The sequence below is a fragment of the Electrona antarctica genome (assembly GCF_951216825.1).
Source record: "Electrona antarctica genome assembly, chromosome: 7".
Lineage (NCBI taxonomy): Eukaryota > Metazoa > Chordata > Actinopteri > Myctophiformes > Myctophidae > Electrona > Electrona antarctica.
Window position 1 is genome coordinate 2,361,822 of NC_136812.1, and position 20,611 is coordinate 2,382,432.

Consider the following 20,611-nt stretch of genomic DNA (forward strand, 5'->3'; position numbering starts at 1 on the left):
TACTTTATATCAATCTATAGCCTTAGCTACTTTATATCAATCTATAGCCTTAGCTACTTTATCTATCTATAGCCGTAGCTACTTTTATATCAATCTATAGCCTTAGCTACTTTATACCTTTTTTTCTCTTTTTTTCCCTAATTGAATTATCTCTCTCTGTGGACAGACGTCCCCTCTGGGACCATCGCCATCCTATAATAACCATGTCTCTCTGTCTGTCTCTCTGTGGACAGACGTCCCCACTGGGACCATCCCCATCCTATAATAACCAGGTCTGTCTGTCTGTCTGTCTGTCTGTCTGTCTGTCTCCCTGTGGACAGATGTCCCCTCTGGGACCATCCCCATCCTATAATAACCATGTCTCTGTCTGTCTGTCTGTCTGTCTGTCTGTCTGTCTGTCTGTCTGTCTGTCTCCCTGTGGACAGATGTCCCCTCTGGGACCATCCCCATCCTATAATAACCAGGTCTGTCTGTCTGTCTGTCTGTCTGTCTGTCTGTCTGTCTGTGGACAGATGTCCCCTCTGGGACCATCCCCATCCTATAATAACCATGTCTCTCTGTCTGTCTCTCTGTGGACAGACGTCCCCACTGGGACCATCCCCATCCTATAATAACCAGGTCTGTCTGTCTGTCTGTCTGTCTGTCTCCCTGTGGACAGATGTCCCCTCTGGGACCATCCCCATCCTATAATAACCATGTCTCTGTCTCTCTCTCTGACCAGATGTCCCCTCCCAGACCGCCACGGGGACCATCGCCATCCAGGTGCAGGACTTCAACGACCACTGTCCCACGCTGACCGGCACCGTGCACACCATGTGCACCACGGCCACGGCGGTCACCGTGACGGCCTCGGACCTCGACGCCTTCCCCAACAGCGCCCCCTTCAGCTTCACCGTGCTGGAGGACGGCACCAAGGGAAAGTGGACCACCGAGCATCTCAACGGTGAGGCCTAGAGGACTTTGACCCCCTTTTGGTGTTTTAAAGCATTGTGTTATACTTTAGCTATTGAAAAATAGCAGATCTACAAGCTCATAGCGCGGCACCGAGTGCCGCGCTATGAGCTTGTAGGTCTGCTATTTTTGAAAAATCGTGAAAACGTGGTGCAAATCTTTGAATATATTTAGTCTTTCAGAGCGAATGTTTTTAACTCAAGTCTTTGCTTCTGGGGGGTCCCTGGAACGACATATTTTCAGATGGGGGGCCGGCGGCCAATTATATATAATCTTGGGGGTCATTGACATGAAAGTGTTTGAGAACCACTGACATTAGAAACATGGGGTTTTTCAGAAAACTGTCAGGATTTTGAAGACATTCGTAGAATCGTCCTCAGGTCTAAATGGGTTAAGCAACTAGTGGACTATTCCAGGGGTCCTCAGCCTTCTTGGCTGGGGACCCCTGGGGACCCCTGGAACCTGGGGACCCCTGGGGGGATCCTGGGGGGACCCTGGGGGGACCCTGGGGGACCCTGGGGACCCCTGGAACCTGGGGACCCCTGGGGGGATCCTGGGGGGACCCTGGGGACCCCTGGGGACCCCTGGAACCTGGGGACCCCTGGAAATGACCCCCGCCCCGCCCCCCCTCTCCACCCCCAATACAAACTGACTAACCTTATTAGAGAAAATATATCATAAATGCATACTGAAACCGGATATAATCATTAAGGAAGGTGTATGCATGTACTATGTGTACTATGTAAACTCTTCAATTCCATTTTCTAGCCATTTTGTTTTTGTTTAGTTTTTTTTTATAATTTGGGGACCCCCCCAACATGATTTGGCGACCCCCCTAGGGGGTCGCGACCCACAGGTTGAGAACCTCTCGACTATTCAACTAGTCGACTAGCAAATCCATTAGTTGACTATAGTTGATAAGAAAAAGAAAAGAAAATCTCCCGTTTTTGTAGGCCTCAAGATCAGGTAGATTATAGTTATAGTCACCAATGTACACAGTTTATAAAATGTACAAACATTACTACAAATATATTTTTTTTTTTACATAATAGGTAGGCCTAGTTCAACAACTAGTCAACTAGTAAAAATCAGTAGAAGTGAACAGTGGCGTGCACAGACATTTAGAGGGGCAGGTGCTCAAGTTAAAAAAGGGCACCTTGTGCAGCGCGTGGAACCGGCCGGTTGCCTTAATCTATTTTGGGCGGGAACCCCTTTTGGTGTTAGCATTATGTTATGCTTTAGCTATTGAAAAATAGCAGATCTACAAGCTCATAGCGCGCCACCGAGTGGCGCGCTATGAACTTGTAGGTCTGCTATTTTTTTTCTTCAAAAGGGCACATTGCCAAAAGGGCAGGGGGTGCTCTAGCACCCCCTAGTGTCTATCTGTGCACGCCACTGGAAGTGAAAGCATTACAGTGATATACAATTTTGAAAACAAGAAGAATCGTCCTCAGGTTTAAATGGGTAAACTAAAGTCTTCCATCCTCTCCACAGACACCTCGGCCATCGTGCGGGCCCACCGGGCCATGTGGCCGGGCTCCTACGAGGTGATGGTGCAGGTGAGCGACCAGCAGGGCCTGAGCTGCCCCGAGCCGCAGCGAGTCACCGTGGAGGTGTGCACGTGTGACGCCGGCGACACGTGCAGCATGCGCGGCGCGCACGGCAAGGTGGACCGAGGGGCGGAGCTGGGAGCCGCCGCCATCGGCCTGATGCTGCTGGGCCTTCTGATCCTACTACGTGAGTTAAAACGCATTCTGGGCGGGAACCCCTTTTGGTGTTAGCATTATGTTATGCTTTAGCTGTTGAAAAATAGCAGATCTACAAGCTCATAGCGCGCCACCGAGTGGCGCGCTATGAGCTTGTAGGTCTGCTATTTTTGAAAAATCGAAGAACGACTGACATAGAAACATAGCTTTTGCAGAAATCTGTCAGGATGTAGAAGACATTTTTAGAATCTGATGATATCAGGTCAAAATGCATGAATGAAAAATCTATACCGCTGTTTTACTGATTCTACTGTGTGAGTTATACCGATGTATACCGCTGTTTTTAACTCATTTCATTTGATTGATTGATTGATTGATTGATTGATATTTGTATTCATTGATTGATTGATTGATTGAAGAATTTATTAACAGTTTGCAGAATTACAGTACATTTCAAGCACAAACTCAATACAAAGGCTGTTAACTGTGAGTGGACGACCCAATTAAGCATTACACTTGTTTCCAACAGGGTCCACCATGTTCAAATCATCAAAACATTTAGAGACGTACAAATAGACACTTCTATAGACAGAACAGGAATTCATCAAAAAGGAGGTAAAAAGGGAAAAGAAATATATACAGTGAGGGGAAAAAAAGGGGGGGGCGGGGGGGGGGATTCAGATTTTACGGGGGCCAGTTTCGAATTGCAGCCATCCGTAGGTGCCCTTTGAGAGCGGTTTTGAAGGAGTCAAGGGATTCGCATGTCTTAATGACAGTTGGTAGGGCGTTCCACATTTTGGTGGCATAGGAGCGAAAATAATTTAGTCCCTTGTTTGTGCCGAATCTGGGTTGTACATGGTTCGTTGCACTCCCTCTGGTGTTGTGGGTGTGGACTTCGTTAACATTAAGGAAGTATCTAGACAGGTACATGGGTATCTTGGTGGTGTATCGAATCTTGTGGACCAGACCCATTGCAAGTTGCTGTACTCTGTCGTCGACCCTAAGCCATTCCAGCCTGTCGAAGTGGGCAGGGGTGAGGTGGGTTCGGGGGGCTAGATCAAGTAGGAGCCTGACCAGTTTGTTTTGGGAAGTCTGGAGCCTGGTTTTAAGGGCCTTTGAGGTGCTGTGGTACCAGGAGGTGCATGCATAGTCAAAGAAACCCTGTACAAGGGCTCCTGTTAAGGTCTTCAAGGTGTTTTTGTTGACCAGTGAGGAGATCCTGTAGAGGAATCTTGTTCTATGGTTGACTTTTTTGATTACGTTGGTGGCCATTTTATCACCGGAAAGATTAGCCTCCAGGATGGAACCTAGGTAGGTAATTTCATCTTTACGTGTGATAACATTGTCACCCACTCTAACCAAGAAGCCATTTGCCTTGCTGAGATTACTAATAGAGCCAAAGAGAATGGATTCAGTTTTACCCAGGTGTAAAGATAGTTTGTTATCAGCGAGCCAGGTGCAGATTCTACCGAGTTCAGAGCTGAGGGCATTTTCAACCTGCAGTTTGTCCCTGTCCGAGACCAGCAGTGCTGAGTCATCTGCGAACAGGAACAAGTTGCAGTCACAGGCTGAAGTCATGTCGTTTACATATATTAGGAACAGTAGAGGCCCTAGTATGCTTCCTTGTGGAACGCCACAGCTCACTGGGAGGGGGGGGGGACAGTGTTCCGTTCACTTCCACCATCTGTTCTCTCCCCTCCAGGTAGGATTGCATCCAGCTCACTGATGTGCTATCGAAACCAATTGCTTTTAGCTTGTTAACCAGTATGGAGTGGTTCACGGTGTCAAAAGCCTTTTGGAGGTCCAGCATGACCATGCCGCAGTATTTGCCAGCGTCCACCTCTTGTTTGATGTGGTCGCTTAAATAGAGAAGGCATGTGTCAGTGGAGTGGGATGTTCTGAAGCCAGATTGGAACTCGTACAATAATTTGTTAGTGGCAAGATACTTTTCAACCTGTTCATAGACTATTTTTTCCATCACTTTCGAGATGGAACTAAGAATAGAAATAGGGCGGTAGTTGCCGGGGTCTAATTTACTCCCTTTCTTGTGCAAGGGGGTTACTTTGGCCAGTTTGAAATCTTGGGGGACCTGTCCCTGTTTGATGGAGAGGTTTACTATGTGGGTGATGATTGGAGCTATAGAGATGGCTGAGTCTCTGAGAAATTTGGAGGGAATGTTGTCATGGCCTGTGGCCTTGTGGGGTTGGAGGGCACTCAGTTTCTTAATTATCTCATCAGTTGTTACCATAACTAGTTTAAAATCGTCTTTACAAACACCTAGGTTTTTGTAGAAGGTTGTAATGTGCTCTACACCAAAGAGCCCAGAGTGGGAGGGCAGTTTGTTAACCAGAGTTGTTGCTATGTTTGTAAAGAAGATATTCAAGTAGTTGGCCACATCAAGGTTGTCAGTTCACAGTTGGCCTATGTAGAATATATAGTATAGTTCAAAGGAAAGTACAGGTCAATACAAAATGTGCTACGAGGATAAAAGCAGAAACAGCATTAAGACTATTGTTTACATCAGGGTACATCGTTACATGTTCTTCTGATGAATTGTAAATGGTTACAATGCATTCATTCATTTAAATTAAAGACAAATATACACTATTTCTATGCAAAAAATATATATATAAACGTGTACAGTATGGAAAAAGGGGTGGGGTGGGGGGGGGGGGGGGGGGGGGGCTTTGACTTTTTTACAGGGGCCAGTTTCTAATTGCAGCCGAATGAGTCTAGGCTGAGTCTACTCTATTTACTGCTGCTGCGTGATTACCAATCAATACTGCTGTTTTTAACACATTTACCGCCAGAGCAAATAAATAAATTAATCTAAATGATGGAGAGTTGGTAACCAAATGGACCCTTATAGATCTTTAACTCTTCAGAGCACAAGACACAAGACATCTGCATTAGTTCATTCACAAGAAGTCACACACAATTAGAGAATGTAGAAGAATTGTTATTTTGATCAATGTTTTGCCTGTTATCTCTCCTAATGGTACCGACATCAATGCAGCATGGAAATGTGGACATATTCTGCAAGGCTAAACCTCATCAAACGGTGGTTCCGTAAGGCTAAACCTCATCAAACGGTGGTTCCGTAAGGCTAAACCTCATCAAACGGTGGTTCCGTAAGGCTAAACCTCATCAAACGGTGGTTCCGTGGCTCAGATGGGTCTGAGAGGCTAAACCTCATCAAACGGTGGTTCCGTGGCTCAGATGGGTCTGAGAGGCTAAACCTCATCAAACGGTGGTTCCGTGGTAAACCTCATCAAATGGTGGTTCCGTGGCTCAAATAAATGCAGAATACATAATGGGCCTTGATATGAAATAGGTTGAAACCCACTGCCTTAGATTAGAAAACCACAAGGTTGCAGTCGTCGTTTTGTGCCACTAGATGGCGGAGTTTTACCGGGCATGTGTCCTAAACGTTCATTCAGTGTAAAGCAGTACAACGCTTTACAATTTACAATGTAGGCATTTAGCAGACGCTCTTAATCCAGAGCGACTTACATTAGGCAAGAAGCATCACATATATAAAATGCATTTATCATGAAACATGCGTAAGCTGTCTGAGGCTTCGTACACACACAAAGAACAACTGTAAATGGTAAATGGTGCATTTATATAGCGCCTTTATCCAAGGCGCTTTACAGAGATTGTGCGTCACATTCACCCATTCACACACACATTAATACACCGATGGCAGCGGAAACCATGCAAGGCACCAACCAGCACATCGGGAGCAATTAGGGGTTCAGTGTCTTGCTCAAGGACACTTCGACACTAACTCTGGGGGAGCCTGGGTTTGAACTGGCAACCTTGCGGTTACCATCCAGGCACTCTACCCCTGAGCCACCGCCTGTGCTCTGCCTGTGTTTCATGGCCGCCTCAATGCTTTTCCAATGGAAGTCACGTGGTTTGACCAAACACTTGTGTTTGATTGCCCCCCCCCCCCCATCACACACAACTGTTTGGTCAAACCACGTGACTTCCATTGGAAAAGCATTGAGGCGGCCATGAAACACAGACAGCACAGAGCATGTTGGTCTGATATGTGTGTATGAAGCCTGACACTTTATAAAGTTTACTTTGAAGAGCTCAGGAGGAGAGCAGAGAGGATTAATGTGTCATCACATGAGCCAGGAGGACACTGTGATGTAGTGGCATGTGTACCAACTGGTTCAACCTACAACATTGTCATTCAATAGTCACTCAAACAAGCCCTTAAAACAAGGCTCCAGACTTCCCAAAACAAATTGGTCAGGCTACTACAATTTACAATTTAGGCATTTAGCAGACGCTCTTAATCCAGAGCGACTTACATTAAGCAATAACAAAAAGCATGGCATACATCACATATATAAAAAGTAGTTATCATGAAACATGCGTAAGCTAAGAACGTAACAGTGGAGTATCTATGTAAACTATACATACTATACTATATTATATCTATTATACAATTGAAAAGGTGTGCCCAAAAAGCTGTGCGCAACCCAGGAACAAAAGGCACCAGCTACTACGTCACTGACACACTGCAACACACACTGCAACAACCCACTAAACACACTAACACGTCACAGACTTACCCTCCGCGTCGATCCATGGCTATCTCCTCATGTCGCGCAGCACGCCCACACACCCGCGTAAAAATTGTCATTGCACTGCCACTAAAGCCGCCTCCCGTCCAGACTCACAAACAATATCAATATCAATAATAAACACAAACACGCCACAAGCACCGACACCCCCGCCTAATTTGTTGCCAGGTCTATGAAAACAAGCCCAGACAAAATGCCATTCAACACGCTACTTACAACTCGCCTACAATTCGCGGACCTGGCAACACTGCATCCTGTTTTCCCATTGCCTACGGTTGCTACAACACGCATTTGCACTGCATGTTGGGAGCAACACAGCTTAATGTAGGGGTCACCGATTGCTGTGCTACATCCCCCTCATGTTCTCACCACCCCGTTCGGCTACACCACACACACTAACCTACACAATTCTCCACATGCAACACAGGGCCCTTATTGGCTAGCCCCCTCACATGGCGATCCCCACGCAGCAAAACACAGGCCAGCCAGCCACACACACACACCCACACACACACAACGGCCACGTTCGGAAATATCGCACTGAGCGCACTGTGCAAATGCAATGCAAACTAATAGGCGAGTGTGCTTCGGTGTGCCAAGCTCTTCCGCGCATTATTCCTTTCCCAGTCTCACCACACCACGGACTCATTGTAACCTCGCATCAGTGTCACTGCAGACACGTAATCACACTGTGGAGGATTTGTGACTGAGTGACTGTGTGTGTGTGTGTGTGTGTGTGTGTAGTTTGATTTCAGCATGTTTTACACTGCACAGTTGCGCAGTGCACACCATGGGACAAATCGGCTTTTCACCCCCTGCCACTGTGCCCACAAACGCATGTACAAGAGGAAAACAATCTAAACATTATATACTAACGTCAGCATCGGGCAGATTAACACACACAAGCGTTATTAGTTGCGTTTTCTTATTGAAGTGCCTCTGAATTGTAACTGTGCGTTTATGTCAGTCAGCGATGCGATCCGTTGTTATTCAGCCACCAGCAGCACCATACGCACGGACTGGAGAGAGGCGACGTGTTTCTCTCCCTTCGGCTCATGTAGCCCTCATTGTAACTACAAATATTGTTCCCCAAGAAACAATGTGGGGTCACTGCAATCCAAAAGATTGTAGGCCTACTATAATGCAGTCAAGGTCCCCACAAAAAAAAAATACAGTATGTTCTGCTCCATTCTCAACATCTTTTGGTTTCCAAAAACAGTAACTTATTGTAAGTAAACAAAAACAGTAAAAAGCAGTTTCATGTGTGCTTATTTTAATTTAATTTAATTTGCTTTCATGTGAAAATAAAATACAACAAATAATAATAATACCCATCCGTTACTACATGTGAAGGGCACAATACTGGGTTTAAAAACACAGCTGAAACATGAAGTGGAGTCTGTCAAATCTCGCAATTTCCTTCTTCCCATTGCGCTGCAACGGAACTAGGATGAGCCGCCCGAAGGGCGGCGAAATCCTAGTATTATACATAGGGGTAGGGTTAGTGCTACGGGCCAAGGTGGAGCCTGAAGAGGTGGGTTTTCAGACTACGGCGGAAGATTGGGAGTGAGGCTGCAGTTCTGATTGTGATGGGAAGTGCAAATTCCATACTACTTGGCCTCACTCTCCGAACCCACCTCACCCCTGCCCACTTTGACAGGCTGGAATGGCTCGAAAAGTTCTGATGAATTAAAAATGGTGGACCCTATTGTAAACAAGCGTACCAACACCAACACCAATACATACCGCATGGAATTGTGGATAAAATCCTATCCAACCACAACAAAGTATTGTGGGCCTGAGAGGCTAAACATCTCATCAAATGGTCCGTGGCTCAAACGCTGAATGAGACCTTAATATGAAAAGGGTTGAAAATCGCTGGTGGTTCATTTTTATTTATATTATTTTTAACAATACCTCCTCCTCGTTGTGTTCACTACAGTCATCCCTCTGCTGCTGCTGTTCTGTCACTGCGGGGGTCCCGGGGGTCTGCCGGGGGGCTTCACCGAAATGCCCTTCGACACCAAATCACACCTGATCGCCTACCACACCGAGGGCCAGGGAGAGAACACGGTAAGACCCTCACCCTCCCTACCACACCGAGGGCCAGGGAGAGAACACCCTCACCCTCCCTACCACACCGAGGGCCAGGGAGAGAACACGGTAAGACCCTCACCCTCCCTACCACACCGAGGGCCAGGGAGAGAACACGGTAAGACCCTCACCCTCCCTACCACACCGAGGGCCAGGGAGAGAACACGGTAAGACCCTCACCCTCCCTACCACACCAAGGGCCAGGGAGAGAACACGGTAAGACCCTCACCCTCCCTACCACACCGAGGGCCAGGGAGAGAACACGGTAAGACCCTCACCCTCCCTACCACACCGAGGGCCAGGGAGAGAACACGGTAAGACCCTCACCCTCCCTACCACACCGAGGGCCAGGGAGATAACACGGTAAGACCCTCACCCTACCACACCGAGGGCCAGGGAGAGAACACGGTAAGACCCTCACCCTCCCTACCACACCGAGGGCCAGGGAGAGAACACGGTAAGACCCTCACCCTACAGGGAGAGAACACGGTAAGACCCTCACCCTACAGGGAGAGAACACGGTAAGACTGGCTAACCTGAAAACAACGTATATTTATTATTATTTAGCAGACACTCTTCATCCAGAGCGAATTACAGTAAGTAAGGTGAAAACATGCATCAAACGCAGAGAGAGAGTGTATTGCTAAAGAAAGAAAAACAGGTGCTGCTTCCTCTGGAGACCACCCTCGGTTGAGGCAGTGGGTGCTCAGCTCTCATTGGTTGAGGCAGTGGGTGCTCAGCTCTGATTGGTTGAGGCAGTGGGTGCTCAGTTTTCATTGGTTGAGGCAGTGGGTGCTCAGTTCTGCCGCGTTTCGGCAGAGCCTTCTACTAGAGCAGACTAAGAGTCAGTGTATTGCCTCAGTAAACTAGTAGGATCAGACGGCAGGCGTACAGTGAGCCGTCTATGATCAGTCTAAACTGTATATTATCCAAAAATAAATGATCTGTACATTGAAACTAATGCCAGGGGAAACAAGTTAACCTAGCATCTGTCTAAATAACATTCAAAATTACATTTTAATCTTTGCACAAGCCTGCATGGTCGTCAAGGCGAGGTCAAAGTGCTATTTGATTATGTTCCAGCTTGTAGATCTGTTCTAACCTTTTGCCAGAGGTTTTGTCTGTCATTATGGCATGCCCAGAAAGGCAGGGATAAAGGTGTTGGTGTTGTTAAACATCCAGCAGCATGCGTTCTGTTCAGGGTTTCTCCCTTAGAACATGTTAAAACAGCACCGCCGTAGCCGAGGTGCTGAGGAATAAAACGTTTGAATCTCCTCAAAACATGTCTGAACTATAACTTTGTTTAATGTGATTCTCAAACTTTAAGCCTGAGATTAAACTCTACCCTGCATGGTGTTTTTTGGCTGCCGATAAGAATGTGGGAGTCGTATTATCTCTGTATTATAGACGTGATAATTGATGTTGACATTTTTCGTGGTAGTTTAGACGAAATCAACACTGATAGTTGTTGCTGTCTTGTTGTGAGTGATACATTAAGGGCCTGTACTCACGAGGACGTCGCGGGCTGTTCCCCGCCTAAGTTTTGTGAACGATATAAAGCTTTACTGCGTCTACATTGCGGTTATGTTAATTATGTACGGGTCTAGACGAGACCGGTAAACTGCTCCATTTTCAAGATACAGCTGTAGTACATATATTGCCGGCCTGTAGATGGCCACCCAAAAATAAAGAAAAAGCTTATTCTAAGGCAATATGAAAGCATTTTATAAATTATACTATTGGTATTTCACACAGGTGTTGCCAAATAACTAATTATCTCAGATGCGCATATGACATAGGCTATCTAGGTCATATCAATTTAATCAGCAGAGGTTGCAGAGCAGTGATGCTTCTCACTCTGCACACACTGATTTACCAGCTAAAGTTGATGCCTACTTTAAAATCATAATATGACAAACCTTGGATTAATTCTTCTGAAAACGAGCAGCACGCACAAAGTAAGTGATTCACACATTCAGAGAGAGAGAGAGAGAGCGCGGGTGCGCTCTCTCTCTCTCTCTCTCTCTCTCTCTCAGATGATCATACAGCTCACAACGAGGAGCGGCATGGTACATTGTGAATTTATGAGTTTGACTTTGGAGATTGAATATATATTCGCTGGTGCGCAACACCTCTGAATGTCAGATAATTGCTCGTTTATAGATTGATTACACCTGCTGGCAGTAGCAGCACAGCTAATCATTGCACATAGGCTATAGCCTACAAAAGTATAAAAAAAGAGCAATTGGAAACAGTGAAAACAGGCCGTTTATAGAGGAATATGGACAGTAAACAATGTGTTTATCCTACCTGTGGTCTCTCAATGCAAAGCCGTTTTGAAGTTACACAAAGAATGTTTAATTTCCACCCAAGAAGAGAAGCACTTTGATGAGGTCCATGCATGCTTTGCACTGTGCACTGCGCAGTCAGACCTGCCTGAGAGGAACGTGCGGTGGCTGTGCTGCCTATCTTGTATAGCCTATATACTAATCTATTCTACACTACACCATTTAATAGTAACAATAATGTAGAAGATCCGTTTTTTTTCTTGTCTTTCCGGATTGGTAATCACCATAATTTATATCTGTTCTCCAAAAATAGCTCCTCTACAAGCTCGTGCATGCGGGCTGCAGATCGGCTATTTTTGGAGAAGAGATTTATAGACATTATGTGCAAATATAAAATAGCTGTGATACTTATATGTAAGTGGTTATGGTGAAATAAACCATTAACACTGGTTAGTTTGGAGGGGGCGAGGGGACTATGACATCACCGTTTCAGCAAATTAGGCGGCATTCGCTGTACACACGGAGACGTGAAAGTCGCGTCTCCAAACTTTCCCACTCTGGAAGGTAGTTTCAAAATTAGCCGTTAAAGTCCCCCAAAACGCCGTCTCCGTGTGACAAAAAGGGCAGATCGGCTAATTACTTGCCCGAGAAACACCGAAATCGTCCTCGTGAGTACAGGCCCTAACATAAATGTTTTTGGTGTTTTAAGCATTATGTTATACTTTAGCTATTGAAAAATAGCAGATCTACAAGCTCATAGCGCGGCACCGAGTGCCGCGCTATGAGCTTGTAGGTCTGCTATTTTTTTTAAATCGTCAAAATGTGCATCAAGGCGCAAATCTTTGAATGTATATTCTTTCAGAGCGAACATTTTGAACTCATATCTTTGCTTCTGGGGGGGGGGGGGGGGGGGTTCCTGGAACAACATATTTTCAGATGGGGGTCGGCGGCCAAATACATATAATTGTGGGGGTCCTTGACATGAAATATTGAGAACCACTGACATAGAAACATAGGGTTTAACCCTGTGAGAACCACTGACATAGAAACATAGGGTTTAACCCTGTGAGAACCACTGACATAGAAACATAGGGTTTAACCCTGTGAGAACAACTGACATAGAAACATAGGGTTTAACCCTGTGAGAACCACTGACATGAATTGGAATTTATAAATAAATAACAGACAAACAGACAAATTTGGAACTGGAACACAAGCCGATAAATGTTCTTTGTGGGGTTGTGATTGAAATGTTGTAACCCACCTGAAAATAAAATGGCTGTTTACTAAAGACCAGGAGAAAACGCCTGTTACTGAACACACACTCCATAGCAATGATTACTGTCACAATATAGAGCTATTTAACACTGTTACTGAACACACACTCTATAGCAATGATTACTGTCACACTATAGAGCTATTTAACACTGTTACTGAACACACACTCTATAGCAATGATTACTGATCAGAATATAGAGCTATTTAACACTGTTACTGAACACACTCTATAGCAATGAATACTGATCAGAATATAGAGCTATTTAACACTGTTACTGAACACACACAATATAGCAATGATTACTATCACACTATAGAGGTATTTAACACTGTTACTGAACACACACTATAGCAATGATTACTGATCAGAATATAGAGCTATTTAACACTGTTACTGAACACACACACTATAGCAATGATTACTATCACACTATAGAGCTATTTAACCCATTCTGGGTGGGAACCCCTTTTGGTAAGCATTATGTTATACTTTAGCTATTGAAAAATACTTTACTTTAGCTATTGAAATTTTTTCCTAAATCGTGAAAATGTGGCACAAATCTTTGAATATATATTAATTCGCAGCAAACGTTTTTAACTCAAATATATTTTTCTGGGGGAACATTATTTTCACATGGGGGTCGGCAGCCAAATACATATTTGTTTGGGGGGTCCTTGACATGAAAATGTTTGAGAACGACTGACGTAGAAACATGGCTTTTTTTCAGAAAACTGTCAGGATTTAGAAGACATTATTGTAGAATCTCGTGTCAGGTCTAAATGGGTTAACCTTTTCACCCTTGTCTTGCCACAGGAAGTGCCGCTGGTCCAAATCGTCCAGACGGACGCAGTGCCGACCCAGTCCATGATCGGTATGGGTGGCATGGGCGCCAACGACATGCAAGAGATCCTCATAACGTCAGAGTACGACCGGGGCGGCTTCAACAGCGGCTACGACTACGGCATGAGCATGAACAACGGCATGAGCATGGGCAACGGCATGGGCAACGGCATGGGCAACGGCATGGGCATGGGCAACGGCATGGGCATGGGTGGCGGCCATGACACATGGATCGGCGGGCAGAGCGGCGTCTACTCCGAGTTCAGTGGCGGAGGAGGAGGCGGAGTCTACGAGGGCATCGCCCTGCCAGAGTTCTACCTGCGGCAGTACTACGACCAGGTGAGAGGAATAATGCTGTCACCCCACCATAGAGTAATGACAGGATAGAGACCGAACCGGAGCGTTAGCCCCCCCCCCCCCCCCCCCGCTATTCATTTCAATAGAAGTTGCTCAGTGGCGTTTTGAAGCACCCGGAAGACTGCCGGAAGTACAATTATAACTCAATGGCTCGAGCGAGCAGAAGTGTAGCCTAGCCCAGGTCCCGGACCTCAAATTTGAGGTCCGGGTTTACACACGTGACGTCATGAACGTCCGTCCACCTCCATGACAGTGCTGCAATTCCACATTTCGCCAGTAGGTGGTGGCAGCTTCAACGTTAGATAGCCTTACTGGGGGCGTGGTATTAAAGGTTCAACGTTAGATAGCCTTACTGGGGGCGTGGTATTAAAGGTTCAACGTTAGATAGCCTTACTGGGGGCGTGGTATTAAAGGTTCAACGTTAGATAACCTTACTGGGGGCGTGGTATTAAAGGTTCAACGTTAGATAACCTTACTGGGGGCGTGGTATTAAAGGTTCAACGTTAGATAGCCTTACTGGGGGCGTGGTATTAAAGGTTCAACGTTAGATAGCCTTACTGGGGGCGTGGTATTAAAGGTTCAACGTTAGATAACCTTACTGGGGGCGTGGTGTTAGATAACCTTACTGGGGGCGTGGTGTTAGATAGCCTTACTGGGGGCGTGGTGTTAGATAACCTTACTGGGGGCGTGGTGTTAGATAACCTTACTGGGGGCGTGGTGTTAGATAACCTTACTGGGGGCGTGGTATTAAAGGTTAGGGTTAGATAGCCTTACTGGGGGCGTGGTGTTAGATAGCCTTACTGGGGGCGTGGGCCCCACTTTTAGTTTGAGTGATTTTGTTTTGACTTCCTTCATGTCCCTGTTCCTTTCTTCCTGCCACAGAAGGCCAGCATGGCGGCCGACAACCAGGCAGCCAAGGACATCGTGATGGTTTACGACTTCGAGGGCCAGGGATCCCCCGCCGGCTCGGTGGGCTGCCACAGGTAGGAACAGAGAAGGGAACAACATTTCAGACATCTTGGTGCTCTGAACAGCATGTGTCAGGCCCATTTGGAACCGGTTCCCAGTGGGAACCAGTTCAGTTCTTTTTGGTTCTTAGTCCATGAGCCAGAGCTCCAAATTTGGAATGTTAATTATGAATTGAGTGGGCAAAACCATAGCTATATTAGATTGTTATCACCATGAAACTTCCCCAGTTGATTACTTACACAAAGACAATGATTTATTGTATTACAAATCTTAAATTTTTAAATATGCAAATTATGCATTATTTAGGAAGATATGCAAACAATTTAAAATATGAAAAAGCTACTCCTGTGGAAGGGTTATCATATTTTAATTTACTTATATTGATCCTATAAACAATTTAATATGTATAGTTTTGCCCACTCAATTCATAAATTAACATTCCAATTTTGGAGCTCTGGCTCATGGACTTAGGGCCGATTCATACTCCTATTTTACCGCTGTTTCGGCGCTGTAGTGCCGAAATGATTTCGGCTCGTCAGAAATTTTCAGTAGCACCGAAGCGCCGACTTTAGGACGGTACCCGCCCCCCCGAACCTCAAATGACGTCACATTGTAGGCTCTACAGAGCCGAACCGACTTTTATTCGGCTCTAAAATAGGAGTATGAATCGCGCCTAAGAACCAAAAAGAACTGAACTGTTTCCCCATTGGGAACCAACCGGTGGAAAATAACTGAACCGGTTCCCCATTGGGAACCAACCGGTGGAAAAGAACTGAAGCGGTTCCCCATTGGGAACCAACCGGTGGAAAAGAACTGAAGCGGTTCCCCATTGGGAACCAACCGGTGGAAAAGAACTGAAGCGGTTCCCCATTGGGAACCAACCGGTGGAAAAGAACTGAAGCGGTTCCCCATTGGGAACCAACCGGTGGAAAAGAACTGAACTGTTTCCCCATTGGGAACCAACCGTGGAAAAGAACTGAAGCGGTTCCCCATTGGGAACCAACCGGTGGAAAAGAACTGAACTGTTTCCCCATTGGGAACCAACCGTGGAAAAGAACTGAAGCGGTTCCCATTGGGAACCAACCGTGGAAAAGAACTGAAGCGGTTCCCCATTGGGAACCAACCGGTGGAAAAGAACTGAAGCGGTTCCCCATTGGGAACCAACCGGTGGAAAAGAACTGAAGCGGTTCCCCATTGGGAACCAACTGGTGGAAAAGGGGCCTCAGTGGAGTGAAGCTGTGTGTAATCATATAATACTACATGTAGGGCCAATATGCCTTTCTTGTTACACCAGAGATATATACGGTTCAACGTGCTCACATTTTGGGACTTGGGCGTCTTATTGTTTACTCACATGTTTGTCGATGGTGATTGATGATGACTGCAACAGGTTGGTATTATGGAGGAGTTTGTGGTGTGTGAGTGTTTCAAAATAAAAACGGGGAAAACAAAACAAGAAGAACATAAACTAAACAAAAGGTCTCAAACAGACGGGCGCAGGGTTCAATAAACAAATAATAAAGTATTTTTCTTTCTTTCTTTCTTTAAACTGCGCTGTGCTGTGCAATGCGTGCGAGCGTTTAAATCTGTATCTCTACTGGCGTCTTTCCACCCACAGCTGTGGGCCTGTGGCTTAATTAAAGGGAACCATATGGTGCCATTTTCTAAGGCAACCAGTGGGGGCGCCATTTAGTCACAAATATGTGAAATCAAATAAGATGGCTCCTACACTACAATTTAAGAAACGGTTACAGACACACAGACATGCTAATTGAGGGATTTATGGAAAATACAAATTTTATACAACTATTTAACTATATATATATACAGTATCAGTATATATACTGGACTGTGTAACTGATAGTGTATGCCTGGGTGTATAAGAAGTAAAAAACAGAATATGTTGTGTGTTCATTCACTATGAACTCCTTGTAAAACCCGACATGCATGAAGGAATGGCATCAACAAGCTTTGAGCTTCACAGTCTAAAGACATGAAGGAATGGCATCAACAAGCTTTGAGCTTCACAGTCTAAAGACATGAAGGAATGGCATCAACAAGCTTTGAGCTTCACAGTCTAAAGACATGAAGGAATGGCATCAACAAGCTTTGAGCTTCAGTCTAAAGACATGAAGGAATGGCATCAACAAGCTTTGAGCTTCACAGTCTAAAGACATGAAGGAATGGCATCAACAAGCTTTGAGCTTCACAGTCTAAAGACATGAAGGAATGGCATCAACAAGCTTTGAGCTTCAGTCTAAAGACATGAAGGAATGGCATCAACAAGCTTTGAGCTTCAGTCTAAAGACATGAAGGAATGGCATCAACAAGCTTTGAGCTTCACAGTCTAAAGATATGAAGGAATGGCATCAACAAGCTTTGAGCTTCAGTCTAAAGACATGAAGGAATGGCATCAACAAGCTTTGAGCTTCACAGTCTAAAGACTTTTCGATGATGTTGGATGTAATGTTTACGTCTTGCCGTTGACGACGATCGGAATTAACTAAAACTAAACTATTCCCCCAAAAAAACAGCTTCATGGAGGACGACGACGACCTCCGCTTCCTGGACGACTTGGGGCCAAAGTTCAAGACCCTGGCCCAGGTTTGCAACAACGGCGGTGGCGGCGGGCAGGTCAAGACGACGGCCGAGGTGGTCCGGCGAAACGTGAGCTTCCCCGACCTCCTGGACCGCGGTGAGGGCATATCGGCGGCGTCCGCCAGCCTCGCTAGAGTGGCGTCGATGTCCAGCACGGTGTCGTCCACCAGCCAGCCGGACCTGAGCCGACCCCGCCCCCAGCAGCAGCACCCCCCGCCCCCCTCCTCCTCCTCCTTCAGCCACACAGAGAGGACGCTGGTCAGCGATCATGTGGACGGCTTCGCCCAAGGTCAGTACTACGCAGGTCAAGGTCAGCACTACGCAGGTCAAGGTCAGTACTACGCAGTACCCTGTTTTATTAGGGATGTCGTGGTCTCATTGTTTTTGCTCCCGATTCGATTCTACAAATATCTTCTAAATCTAAAACATGACAGTTTCTATGTCAGTGGTGCTCAAACTATTTCATTTCAATGACCCCCAAATATCATATGTAATTGGCTGCCGACCCCCATCTGAAAATATGTTGTTCCAGGGACCTTCCCAAAAGCAAAGATTTGAGTTAAAAATGGTTCGCTCTGAAAGAATATAATATATTCAAAGGTTTGCGCCACATTTTCACGATTTTTCAAAAATAGATGTAGATCTGCTATTTTTCAATAGCTAAAGTATAACATAATGCTTAAAACACCAAAAGGGGTTCCCGCCCAGAACGGGTTAAGCTGATATCTTCATATAATTAACATTCATGTTAGCAGCCCATTAGAACGGAGCCCTGCAATGATTAGTACGGAGCCCTGCAATGATTAGAACGGAGCCCTGCAATGATTAGTATGGAGCCCTGCAATGATTAGTATGGAGCCCTGCAATGATTAGTACAGAGCCCTGCAATGATTAGTACAGAGCCCTGCAATGATTAGTACAGAGCCCTGCAATGATTAGTATGGAGCCCTGCAATGATTAGTACAGAGCCCTGCAATGATTAGTACAGAGCCCTGCAATGATTAGAACGGAGCCCTGCAATGATTAGTATGGAGCCCTGCAATGATTAGTACGGAGCCCTGCAATGATTAGAACGGAGCCCTGCAATGATTAGTACAGAGCCCTGCAATGATTAGAACGGAGCCCTGCAATGATTAGTACGGAGCCCTGCAATGATTAGAACGGAGCCCTGCAATGATTAGTACAGAGCCCTGCAATGATTAGAACGGAGCCCTGCAATGATTAGTACAGAGCCCTGCAATGATTAGTATGGAGCCCTGCAATGATTAGTACGGAGCCCTGCAATGATTAGTACAGAGCCCTGCAATGATTAGAACGGAGCCCTGCAATGATTAGTACGGAGCCCTGCAATGATTAGTACAGAGCCCTGCAATGATTAGAACGGAGCCCTGCAATGATTAGTACGGAGCCCTGCAATGATTAGTACAGAGCCCTGCAATGATTAGTACAGAGCCCTGCAATGATTAGAACGGAGCCCTGCAATGATTAGTACAGAGCCCTGCAATGATTAGTACAGAGCCCTGCAATGATTAGTATGGAGCCCTGCAATGATTAGTACGGAGCCCTGCAATGATTAGAACGGAGCCCTGCAATGATTAGAACGGAGCCCTGCAATGATTAGTATGGAGCCCTGCAATGATTAGAACGGAGCCCTGCAATGATTAGTACAGAGCCCTGCAATGATTAGTATGGAGCCCTGCAATGATTAGAACGGAGCCCTGCAATGATTAGAACGGAGCCCTGCAATGATTAGAACGGAGCCCTGCAATGATTAGTACAGAGCCCTGCAATGATTAGTATGGAGCCCTGCAATGATTAGTACGGAGCCCTGCAATGATTAGTATGGAGCCCTGCAATGATTAGTACGGAGCCCTGCAATGATTAGTACGGAGCCCTGCAATGATTAGTATGGAGCCCTGCAATGATTAGAACGGAGCCCTGCAATGATTAGAACAGAGCCCTGCAATGATTAGAACAGAGCCCTGCAATGATTAGAACAGAGCCCTGCAATGATTAGAACGGAGCCCTGCAATGATTAGAACGGAGCCCTGCAATGATTAGTATGGAGCCCTGCAATGATTAGTACGGAGCCCTGCAATGATTAGAACGGAGCCCTGCAATGATTAGTACGGAGCCCTGCAATGATTAGTACGGAGCCCTGCAATGATTAGTACGGAGCCCTGCAATGATTAGTACGGAGCCCTGCAATGATTAGAACGGAGCCCTGCAATGATTAGTACAGAGCCCTGCAATGATTAGAACAGAGCCCTGCAATGATTAGTACGGAGCCCTGCAATGATTAGAACAGAGCCCTGCAATGATTAGTACGGAGCCCTGCAATTTGAAAATTACGTGATCGGCCCCGATTTCCGATCACAACATCATCATCATCATTTTTCGACCGCGGTTGAGATCATGAAATTTCACAATGCCACGCCAGACTTCCCGGTCCTTCATTGCCGTCCCCAGTTCCTGCTTACTGATGCATGTGTCCCTAGCGATGACATCAGAGGGAACGACAGTTTTCTACCTCTGGTCTGCTTTGAGGCAGGACTCCAGAGAAGAAGGGAAGATATAACCTCATTGTCAGCTCTGTAGCAGTGGCCGGCAGACTGTGTTCTTCTGGATCGGACTAGTGAAGAAACACGGGGAAGGTTGCCGTATATTAGATTAGTCGATGGGTGGCTCTTCCAAGGGAGATTTTGCGCTCTCATTAGAAGCTCATTTTTTTTTAAATGCTATTTTTCAAAAATAGCAGATCTACAAGCTCGTAGAGTGGCACCGAGTGCCGCGCTACGAGCTTGTAGATCTGCTATTTTTGAAAAATCTTAAAAATGTGGCGCAAATCTTTGAATATATATTCTTTCAGAGGGAACATTTTTAACTCAAATCTTTGCTTCGGGGGGGGGGGGGGGGGGGGGGGGTCCC

General features: G+C 45.9%; 1 protein-coding gene across 1 annotated transcript in view; it reads left to right on the plus strand.

Moving 5' to 3' along the window:
* dsg2.1 (desmoglein 2, tandem duplicate 1) overlaps positions 1-20,611 on the plus strand; it is a gene marked incomplete at its 5' end in the record, with an annotated part of 45,439 nt that overhangs the window by 23,388 nt on the left and 1,440 nt on the right. The window contains 6 exons of the mRNA XM_079507041.1: positions 722-943; positions 2,446-2,688; positions 9,201-9,331; positions 13,733-14,098; positions 14,999-15,099; positions 17,620-17,972. Coding sequence (XP_079363167.1) covers positions 722-943; positions 2,446-2,688; positions 9,201-9,331; positions 13,733-14,098; positions 14,999-15,099; positions 17,620-17,972 — 1,416 coding nt within the window. The remainder of the gene's footprint in view (positions 1-721; positions 944-2,445; positions 2,689-9,200; positions 9,332-13,732; positions 14,099-14,998; positions 15,100-17,619; positions 17,973-20,611) is intronic.